The sequence below is a fragment of the Meles meles genome, chromosome 2, assembly GCF_922984935.1.
Source record: "Meles meles chromosome 2, mMelMel3.1 paternal haplotype, whole genome shotgun sequence".
Taxonomy (NCBI): Eukaryota; Metazoa; Chordata; class Mammalia; order Carnivora; family Mustelidae; genus Meles; species Meles meles.
In genome coordinates, this window is record NC_060067.1 from 25,683,851 (window position 1) to 25,695,146 (window position 11,296).

The 11,296-nt window shown below is 51.4% G+C and overlaps 1 protein-coding gene across 1 annotated transcript; it reads right to left on the bottom strand.

The window, feature by feature from the left end:
• Positions 1-4,378: 4,378 nt before the first annotated feature.
• GSX2 (GS homeobox 2) lies at positions 4,379-6,373 on the bottom strand. Its single transcript, XM_045998352.1, has 2 exons — positions 5,800-6,373; positions 4,379-5,129 (listed from the first exon to the last, which is right to left on the bottom strand). The coding sequence occupies exons 1-2, from the start codon at positions 6,371-6,373 to the stop codon at positions 4,789-4,791; spliced, it is 915 nt and encodes a 304-aa protein (XP_045854308.1). The 3' UTR covers positions 4,379-4,788.
• Between the last annotated feature and the right edge of the window lie 4,923 nt (positions 6,374-11,296).

The following is an 11,296-nucleotide window of genomic DNA, read 5'->3' on the forward strand; positions in this document are numbered from 1 at the left end:
AGCCTAAAGATTTATAAAATAGATTTATATTAAATTATGTTAATAGAAGCCTAGTAAATGCATGATTTAATTGCATGGAAAAATGTTCCCTTTTAAGAGGTCTGTCACCTTAACAGGTACATTCAAAGATTCCCTGTGAATAATGAAAATAGGAACAATTGCTTTGATGCACTGAGCTGTATTCATCGTCTAGGACAGCTTTAGACTGTGTTTGGAGAGGGTGGGAGGAGTTCCTTTTAACGCAGTGATTGCTCCTTTAAACCCAATTTCCTCTAGCAAATAGGTTCTATTTGGAGTGTCATTCTCCTCTCTCCCATACCCTTAAGGCCGGGGTGGAGATCTCTCTCCCGGGTCCCTCTCCTTTTTCTCTCCCCACCAAATGGCTCTAAATACCTTCCCACCTCCCTCAAAGAAATCTCCCAAGGAGTGCCATGAAAAGTGAGCAGAACCTGCAGGAAAGGTAGAGATGGGAGGCCAAACGAAACAAAATAAAATAAAATCTGGTGCAAATAGCTCTTTCCTTTCTATGTATATGACCACCCCCCAGTGGAACTCTCTCTCTCTCTCTCTCTCTCTCTCTCTCTCTCACACACACACACACACACACACACACACACAGACCCTCTTGCTTTCTGTGACCACTTTCACTTAGAACAATCACCTTCCTGGCAATTCTCTGACCAGTCAGAGCAAACCCAGCGAGCTCCATTTCTAATACCGATCAGAACTGGTAGACAGTGGAGGTAAGAAAAGAGAAGAGAGAGCCAAAAATCAAAGACTTCACAGCCCCAACTGTTTCTTTCTCTTAAAATACCTTCAGATATCCTTAGGGGGTATAGGGGAGATGTGGCGTAAGGGGGAGGAGAACTAAGCTAAGACGACCAACTTAGAATACTTCTGAATAAAAGAAGTCTTTCATCACCTGCATTTCTATCATCTGGGTCTGTGGATACCCCAGGGATAGGATGCTGGGTCCCTTCTGCCCTGAGCATGGTTTGCAATCAAGAAGCCTTCCCAAGGGGGGCGCCTGGGTGGCTCACTGGGTTAAGTCTCTGCCTTCGGCTCAGGTCATGATCTCAGGCCTTTGGCTCAGGTCATGATCTCAGGGTCCTGTGATCGCGCCCCGCATCCTGGGTTAAGTCTCTGCCTTCGGCTCAGGTCATGATCTCAGGGTCCTGTGATCGAGCCCCGCATCCGGCTCTCTGCTCAGCAGGGACCCTGCTTCCCCCTCTCTCTGCCTGCCTCTCTGCCTACTTGTGATCTCTCTCTCTGTCAAATAAATAAATAAATATTTTTTTAAAAAAGGAGAAAAAGGAAAAGAAGCCTTTCCAAGTGCTACTATCAATGCTAAGTCCTTGGCCTTGGGGTTGTGTTGGTCACTGAGTGGGAGGGTGAAGGGGAAAGGTCTCTCTGTTCCTCCTTTTCTCTCAGACTGTCAGTACTGGGCTTAGGGCACAAGGGCAGAAGGTCATCCTTCCCACCCAGAACCTCTTCCCGTTTGAAGCCATCACGAGAATTGCTTGCAAAGAGTTGGAGTCGAATACACTAATGGCTCCTGCTGACTTCTTTTCTCTTAGTGTACCAAGATCCTAATTTCTAATTCTCATTTTCATTCTCTCTCTCTCTCTTTCCATAATGTGTTCATAGGCCCCTCAGAGGCCATGTTTTGGGGAAAACTACTGAAAAGCTAGCATCTGGTGTTTTCCTAGTAGAGAAACTGTCAAGGATGACCCCACACATCTCTTTAAATAAATCTGTGGGTATTTCACTTAAAGTGTTTGATTGATATCAAGATTGCTTTGCAGACTATGTCCTAAATGTTGCCTTAGGAGCTCTTAACGTGAGGTCAGACTGTAGAACTTTAAAATCAGAAATTCTCACGGACTCCTTAGGATTTGCAAACTTCAAAAGCAGGAAATGATTACCTTGGGTGGACAGAAGGGTGTAAAACCTACTCTAGTAGACGGGAGACCTCATGGTTCACCGTGAAAGTGAGACGAAGGTCCACTGGGCACTGAATATCCTAGAACCTCCCTGAATCCCCCTAAGAAGTTTTTCTAAGGAGAATGTCCAACGTCTAGGTATGTATCTGTGTCTGAAACTTTTTGCCTCTGGTGGGAGATGAATTGTTAATTGTTTCTCCCCTAAGGAACTTCCCCAAGACAGAAAGGAGGGGGACTGAGACCATCCAAGCAGCCCAAAACCTGGCAAGAAGGGCTGGCACCTTGTGTCCTCCGGGGAGGCGGTGGGGCGGGGCGGGGCGGGGCGCCGCGCTGGGTCGGGTGTGGCAGGTGGGTGATTCCGCGCTCCGGGCGCAGTGCCTGGGGTGGGCGAGCCAAGTGAGGCGCAGACACAGAAGCTCGGGTTCCGACTGGGCTGGGACTCGGGGAGGGCCAGGGTCCAGCGCGGGGCGACGTAGGGGTGCCCCCACCCGAGCTGGTTGTGGATGGGAGGGGGGCCAAGGAACAGAGGTGTCGGCCCACTGCCCAGCTGAGGCTTCGCTTTGGGCAGGAGCGCGGAGAGCTGCGGCCGGGGCTCTTTGTCCTTCCCGTTATTTCCCGAAAATGAATTCTCTGTAAACGCTCTCGTTCCTTGCGCCTCGAAACTCCTTTCCACCCACCCTTATATTTGTGGGCGGATAGTCCTGTTTTTTGGGAAGGGGGAGATGGGATCTTCAGTAAAGGCAGCGGGCGGGTACTTCCTCCCCTGCGCCGCGGGTAGCGCGAGGGGTCCAAGGCTCTGTGCGTGAGAGAGTCCGGGAGGCTCAGCCTCCCAGGCCGGGGTAGGAGCGAGCTGGATGCCTGTGACCGCTGCGTAGGACCAGGCCCAGATCGGTGCACAAAGCGGCGACAGCTCCCTATTCAGTCCCTCCCGCCTGCCCTGGCCGGTACCCGAATAGGAGCTGAAGACCAAAGTCCTTCTCTGAGCCTCCTGTGTGTGTGTGTGTGTGTGTGTGTGTGTGTGTGTGTGTGTGTGTGAGAGAGAGAGAGAGAGAGAGAGAGAGAGAAACAGACAGAGAGAGAGAAGGAAAAGAAAGGAAAAAGAAAAAGAAGAAAAGAGAAAGAGAAAAGAACTAATGAACTCTGGGCAGGGAAAAACCTAATCACATTCCCCGCCCAACTTCCCCCTTTGCCCAAACTAGCTTCCTGACCTCAGGTGTAGAGAGAGCCTTATCTCACCTGGTAAGATTTCAGTTCCTACCTACCAAAAGTAAATCAGATCTAAAGAAATCTGTGTGTTGTAAACAGTTCCTATTGGCTTGAACCTCTTGGGTGGCATCTTTACAGAAAATAATCAGAAATAATACCAGTGGGGGTTGGAGGGCTCAGCTTGCCGGGAATGAGACCCAGTTTCCACATTTCCAGCTTCACTTGTTTTCCTTAGGTGACAGGCCCTGGCTGCACAGGGCAAAGAGCCAGGTTGCCCTGCTGAGGGCAGAGAAAACCTCCAGGAGCAGGTTTGCAGGAATTAACTCTGCAAGATGATGGGAAGAAAGGGATCAGGAGGGAACAGATTTAGGTTAAAGTTAGGGAGACCAAAGAAAACTGCAAGAGTCCAAAAGCACCTCTGAGCTGTTTTGGAAAACTGAGAATATAAATCTTCGGGCAGAATAATTCCCTGTCCCTGCCCTCATGTTTTCTCAGCACTGATGGAATCATCTGATTTCTTCACTAGAGGAACAACCAGGAACTAATGTTTCCAGTCACTTGCAGCATCATTTGTAAGTTTCCTTGTGCATTGCTTCCAGCCTGTTTGGTGGATTGTTGCTCTTCCTAAAACTGTTTGAATTCCATGACATAATTCCAGTTTTAGTACTAAAAGAGCTGTAGGGAAAAAGGGGGGAAAGGGGAACTGCCACAGAAAATAAATACTAGGTAAGGAATATTGACATTTCCCTGCTAAATAAATAAATCAACAAGTTTGTCTATCATTAATTGTTAGTGTCACTTTAAATGGAGTGACTTGTCCTTTCAACGGTGAGCAGCTTAGCTCTTTTGAGGATGGGGAGTTAGTACTTGGTAGGCAACATCATGACTGAGGGGGTGCCATGAACTCCCTCAACCCAAGCTCCACATTACTAGTTTTTAGTCAACACTTCCCTCTAAATTCTCAGACACCTTCCCTCCCCTCATCCGTGCCTTTCTCTAGGTATGGGCAAGGGGGAGACGGGGAAAGATGGTGAGAGCAAACACCACAAACTGAAAACCTTGATTTTGTTTCATTTATTTAAATAAATATAAATATAAATTTTATATAAAACTATTCACATACAAAGGGACTTCCGCAGTTTGAATTCCAATCTCTCCCCAGGCAAATTTTCAGGAGGCGAGACCTACAGGGTTTAATTCTCTAAATTATTTGCAATTGAATACTTTCATTTAAAAAACAACAACAGAAAATAATCAAGAAATCCCCCTTCTCTTCTTAGGTTCTGAAAGACAGTGGGGAAGGGGAAAGGACATGCGCTTTCAAAAACCCACATACAGTGTTAAACTTAAACCAACCGTGGTTTTGTTTTTTTTCCCCGTTACGTGACAAAGCAGAGTTGAATCTAGATTATTTACATTAAAAAAACAAAGACCTATAACTTTGAGTGGAACTTCAAACAAACAGGTCAAGGACGAGACCTGAAGGGTCAGGCCGGGCATGTGCGCCGGGAGAATGCTCAGCTCCGTCCTTCTGCAGATGGGACCACAGTATGGGTGAGGATATGGGCCCCTGGGTACCAGTCACCCTGGTGTTGTGGGGGTGGCCAGGAGCGTGTGGTGAGAGAGAGGCGGGCCTTCCTCATAAGGGAGAAATCTCCTTGTCATCGTTGGCGGAGGCCGGCGACAAGGAGTCCTCATCCTCGGAGCGCGCGTAGTGCGCCTGGCTGCCTACGCACTTGCAGCCCGCGTGACTGTTCCTCTGGGTACCCTTCCCTTCTTTCTTATGCTTCACCCGACGGTTCTGAAACCAGATTTTCACCTGCTTCTCTGACAGGTTCAGGTATGTCGCGATTTCGATCCTCCGGAGTCGAGACAGGTACATGTTGGAAGAGAATTCGCGCTCCAGCTCCAGGAGCTGCGTGCTGGTGAACGCCGTCCTCATTCTCTTGCCATTGGGTACCTGGCTGGCGTCCGAGCCCCCTGCAGACCGGCCAAGAGAGGCAGAGACGTAATTCTCGGGTGAGGCGATCCCACCCCACGTGCCAGCCCTTGGACAGGACGCCTCTCCAGGACCCACCCGTGAAGCTCAAGCACCTGTCCCCATCCCTCTCCCTTTCCCATTTCATGGCACTTCGTTACTCAGTGGGGAAGGACAGAGACCCCCACAGCAAGTGAAGGCCTTTGATGTGTGAGATGCAAAGTTAGAGGCTTAAGGAGGGGTGGGGGGCATTGCCCGGTCGTCTCCCTTCAAGCCTAGCAGAGAGGCAGGCTGGCTTGGCCAAAAGCATGGACATGCTTTAGCTAGCCCGACGACGGAATGCCACACTTAAGTTCAAACATACCCACCCCGAACCTCAGCCAGTTTAGCCTTCGGTTTCTCAACCCTCAAGTTTGAGGTCCCAAAGGCCCCGACATTAGGCAAGACCGAGACACCAGGTCCCCGGAGTGCACGCACCAGGCAGCTTGGAGAGGTTGGAAAGCTAACTTCCACCTTGGTGGAACTTCTGGGGACGACTCCACAGTTACACGAAAAGCCCCTCCTCCCACTCACCCCCCGCCCCAGGCTGCCACTTCCTCCACTGGAGGCGGAAAGTTTGCTCCTGGGAGCCGGGAAGGCGCGGCGCGTAGGTGCCCAGAGCCCCCGCCCTACCCATGGTGAGGCAGTGGAATCTCCGCGAGTCCCCCACGTTGTAGGTGGTGGCGGCACAAACAGGTGCGTGGTGCTGAGGGTGCCCCAAGGCTGCCGCGGCTGCCGCCGCAGCCGCCGCGGCCGCTGCGGCGGCGGCGGAGCCCGGCTGCTGGGGCTGATGGTGGTGATGGTGGTGCTGCGGCGGGTGGTGATGATGGTGCGCGTGGCTCACGCGTGGACAAAACTGCGCGTCCCCGGGACCCGAAGAGAACTGACCCTTGAGCAGGGGCAGGGTCCCTGCGCCCCCCGGCGCCCCCCCACCCCCGGCCCCTGCGCTCCCGGCGCCTGCGCCCCCGCCGCCGGAGCCCGCAGGCCCGCGAGAGGAGTGCAGGTGCGAAGTGACGCAGAGTGGGCAGACGCAGAACGCGCCACTCTTGCGGGACGGGCAGCCGGGCCCAGACACAGACATCACCAGCGGGGACGGCATGCCCAGGGGGATGAAGAAATCTGGCCCCGGGTGCGGCTCTGGCAGCGAGGGCGCGGGCCGCGAGGAGTCCTTGATGATGAGCGAGTCGACATAGAAGGAGCGCGACATGTTGGGAGGGGGGGTGGCTGGAGGGCCTGGCCGGCGGTGGCGCCCCCTCCCCTCCTCTCCTGTTCTGAGCTCTGCCCCGGGCGCGGCGCGGACGCAGGCGGTCAAGCCCTCGGGGACGCGGAGGTGTTCGGCGTCTGGGCTGCGAACAAAGGGGTCCCTGGAGAGGGCTGGTCCTCACGTCCCCCGCCCGGCGCCCCGGCTCCGGGATTTTATAGCCCCCACCCCGGCACGTGATGCTGCGGAGTACCGCTCGGCTCAGGCTCCTCAGCAGCTCCCCACCCTCGGGATAGGCTGCCCGAGTCACAACAGAAGCGGCGAGGAGGGGCGGGCGCGCGGCAGGGAAGAACTCGAAGGAGGGGGATGGGGGAGACTTTACAAAGTGTAGGTTTTGTTAATTTCGCGGGGAGGCCGGCCTCCTCCCCCTCTTTCTCCACGCTTTCTCGAGAAATCAGAGCTGCATCCTCCATCCTACCCCTTTCCCCGGCCTGGGCCCCAGCCCAACTCTTCCCCACTCCCGGCGGAAAAGCGCACCAGGTGGGGACCTCGAGGCCTTTTTAACAGGGATGCCCAGTGCTCCCTGCTCCTCTGTACCAGCCGCGGCTCAGGCGCGGGAGAGTGTGAGGCCTGCTGTTCCCAGCACGATTGTGTGCGCGGTGGACTGGCTCCAGCCCAGTCCCACACCGCGGCTTGGACCACGGACACACACACACACACACACACACACACACACACACACACACACAGTGCCCCCCAGCATCTGGACTTGGCCAGAGACATTCCGGTGGTTAGTTCGTGACCGATCCGATCGGGGCGCAAGAGTGAAGCCTCCTACGTAAGAAGCTTCAGAGAGCGTTTCATTCTAATGCTTGAGACGCTCTAAAATGCCTTTGCACTTGGGGCTTTCCTGGGGCTGCTTAGATCCAGGACGTTTCCTCGTGTTCCTTTGTAATGGTCAATGTACCCTGCTGCGAAGAGACACGTCCAGGAGTCACTCTCCTTTCTCCAAGCCGGTGCTTTTCCAGGACAACCCTGCAAACTCCATCCCATTGATTTTGGAGAGAGGACCCAAGCCCCAGCCCTCCTAGAGACCGAGCAGGCTTGGGGAAGGCTTTGCTCTGGGTCTTGTGATTTTCTGCGCCTTTCTGTTTTACAGATCTTGAGCGACTAGCAGGCTAACCGGGAAGCACCCCACCCCCACACACCCCACACCCCTTTAAAAGCTGAAAGAGGCTGAAGGAATTTGAGCCACTCGAGGAATCCTGCCTCAGGATGGGAGAGGTGGCTTGGTAAAGGAAATCCGAGGGGCAGAGGCTCTAGCGAAAGACTTGCCCCTTGGTGGCTGCCAAGATAGAGGCTATTGATTTCTGGAGAAGGTGAGAGAGCAGAGGTGACAGCTTTCCCTTTTTTTGCCCCTGTAGGAAAGTCCGGTTGGAGCAGGGAGGGTGAGCAAATGCTACATACAAATCTGATCCTTTTTCCAAAGCAGCTGACTTCAGGCCTGCTTTCACAATGGTGTTGAGAAACTTGGGGACAGGACTCCGTCCATCTCTGAGAACCCAGTGTCCAAATCCTAGGGGAGCATCAACTTCTCAGGGAGAGGCATAGGCTATCTCTCTGTCCTCTGTCTGTCTCTCCCTTCCCCTTTTTCATCTCTGGGACCATTTCTTTTGCCTGCTAGAGAAGTGTAATTGGGTTGTAGGGACGCCCCGCTCTGGGGAGCCCAGGATTTATGGATGGCAATTAAAGTTTTATGAATTGCAGCTGAGGCTGGTTATTGAGCTATTTGAATGTGATTAGAATTCAATTAGAAAGCGGTTAGTGGACGGTGGGTCTCCAGAGTGTAAACAGACAGCTATTCCAGAAATGTGCTAATCCAACGTCTTGTGACAACAATTAAGGAGTCTCAGGGCTTCACTCAGGGCAGCTCAGCTGTAACTACTTTTGTACCACAAGGTTAGCCGAAGCAGCCATCCCAGATGCTCAGCCTCAACCCAGCCTGCCTGCCCACCCGTCCTCACTCGTGTCAGGAGAACGCCCGTAGTCCCAGAATCACTCCAGCCCCAACAAGAATGGAAGCTCAACCACTAAGAGATGCTTAAAGGCTGGGTGTTTTTTTAACAGGCCTAAATTGTGCAAACAGGTGACATGATTTCCCCACTCACTTTGCAGATGCGTGTGTGTATGTGTGTGTAATTTATGTAATATATGCTTATGAGTATTTATTCACTTTGCAAGTGCTCAAAGAAAGTAATAGCTTTCCCCTTTCCTTTTCCCCCTTCTGGATTGGGTTGAAGGTCATCAGAGGTCTGTTTTCGGCTTATAGTTTGGGTCACTGTGTTCCCAGTGGTTCTGGGTACACTCACGGGAAGAGCTCCTATGCTAATTGCTGGAATTTGTGCTTATGCAAGGACCATTTGGTTTTAGAGATCCTAATTATGAAGCGTGAGCAACTAATTTATGTCTAAATATGGAAACGTCCAACTGGAATGCTAAGGAATTTTGAGAAAAGTGAGAGGCCCACGGGGTTACTTAGGGCTGCAGGGGGAGCAGTGGCTTGGGGCCAGACATAAGGCAGAAAGCAGACCCTGCCTGAGAAACTTGCCTGTATGAGAGGACTTGGTGATGAGCACAGGATGACATATGGAAGTGTTAAGTCACTATATTATATGTCTGAAACTAACATAACATTGCATGTTAACCAAGTGGAATTAAAATACAAACTTGTAAAAATTTAAAAAAATAAATTGCTTGAACCCACCAAGAGCAAAAATCTGGGGGTCATGTTCTATATCGGAGGCTCTCCTCAGAGTCTCCTCATTAACTCTCTTTGGATCACTGTCTTTCTTTCTTTTCTCGACTCCAGCCCCATCTTCAGAAGTTGGTCCCACTGTGCCTTGCCACCCCCGTTCCCAAAGGAAGCCTACTCTCCATGCCCCTGAGCAGCTATGTGGCTGGCCTGCCCAGCCAGGCCCTTCGCCAGGACAGCAGCTCCTTGAACCTGCTCAGAGCCAAAGGGGACCCCTGAGCAGTCTGTCAGTGTGCCCCCACAGTGCCCCCGCTGCCACACAATTTTATTTCTCAGTGATTCTGTCCGATAAAATTTCATCGTCCATTAAGTAATCCCTGAAATGAGAGCTCTTATGAGCCTATAATGAGCTCTAATTGCCACGACTCGGGGAGCCACGTGGAAGGATTTATTCGGTATTAAGCAGTCGGGTACAGAGTACAGGCTGTTACCTAAGCCATTACTTTCATAATTCAAGGAGAAAATTAGTTCTTTTAAGGGGCAGGGGATCCTTTGATTTCCTCCCTCTTGCTGGGGTGACAGAAGATGGCTTTGTCTTCCTTGAGTACAAGACAATGTCACAAATATGAAGGTAACAAAATTGTCCCCCCCTCCCCTGAACACACACCCATGGGGTACCCCACCCTTACCCTCCAAAGAGAAAAAAAAATCAAAGCATTTCAGACGTGCCACTTTCTTGCCCCTGGACTCTCCCACTTGAGAGCCTGGATGAGCAGTTTCCTCCTACTCAGTCTTGAGATTTGAATCTTGGTTGTAGCTTTCAAGAAGTCTTCCAATACTTCCCCTACCCGGGATCACACCTGACCTGGGCTCCACATTCCCGGCTTGCTTCTCACTCTATTTCCTTTCATGGGCAAAGTCAGGGAAAGCAAAGGATGTGGACTTAGTGTTGCTTATTCCGCAGTCCCTAGAGTTCTGACCTATTGATGGGCTTAGCTGTTTCACGGGCTGTAACTCCCACATTGCCCTTTCCTCTGCGCACACCCCCGCCCATGGAACAACCCCCCCCCCAAATCCCTAGTCCTTTTTCTCTCGTTTTTAGCATTTGCCCACACGGTTCTCCTGCCCCAAACGGAGGCGGCGAGCAGGGCGGAACAGCCCAGGAGTTGGCGGGGCGGCCTCGGACTTATTTGCTCCTCTTACATTGATTTCATATTAGTTTCCAAAGCGATGAATGATCTCAAAGCTGGGTTTTGTTAGGCGAACACAAACAGGAGACAGGACTTACTTGCCCCCAGCTCCCTTTAATGAGGTCATTATCAAAGCGTGAACAAGTCTATGAATGTTTTATTGAAAGCGCATCGTTAACTTGTATCCATCCTTTTCTCCGAGTGGCATTGTGATATTGCTGTCTGTGGCACATCTTACCCGATATAGCCCGAGATTTCCCCATTCTCTGTAACCAGGCAACCCTTTCTGAATACCCAAAAATTGAAAAGAACCGCTTAGTCTTCAAGAAAGTCCTCAATAATAGTGGAAAAGAACAAAGATCCAGGAGACAACAAAATGCCACAGGGGTGACTTTTCATGAGCAATTATCTCTCATTAATCAGAAGAACAGCTGCAATATTAATTTTCTCTCTTTCTTCCTCTCTTTTCACAGTCCCCAACATTTGAATAATCATAAATTTTGATTTTATGAAGGAGTCACATTTTCAGGGGCTGGAGGAAAGCAGCTACCTAGGTGAAGACAAGGAGAAAACGCTCTCGTTTTATTTATTTATTTATTCATTTTTGTTTGGGTAAAGCTGCCAACAAAGCAAAATGAAAAAAAAATTTAAAATAAAAACAAGAGGGATATACTAGAGAAAAGGGTCCCCCCCCCCTTTCTTCTAGATGGAGGCTTAGAATGGGGACTCTTTTCCCGCGCCGCCTCCTGACAACTCTCCCTCCCTCCCTTCTCCCCCCCCTCCCCTCCTCCCCCGCTACCCCTGCCCAGACCCATTCCCTAGTTCTGCTCTGAGCAGGGCGGAGGGAAAAGTCCCTGGCGTCTGGCGTGGGAGTTTCAGCCAGGTTTCTGCCCGTTTAACTTGCAAACGTGAAGCCAAGCGTTGTCGATCTGACCAAAGAGACACTCTTTGGGCGTAACTCGCATTGTGGCCATCAAAAGCCCGCCA

Bases quoted from the DNA above. Each gene is read 5' to 3' on its own strand.
- GSX2 (XM_045998352.1), bottom strand. From the start codon at position 6,373: ATGTCGCGCTCCTTCTATGTCGACTCGCTCATCATCAAGGACTCCTCG. The intron at 5,130-5,799 runs GTAGGGCGGGGG...GCCGGTCTGCAG, and splicing joins ATTCCACTGCCTCACCATGG to GGGGCTCGGACGCCAGCCAG.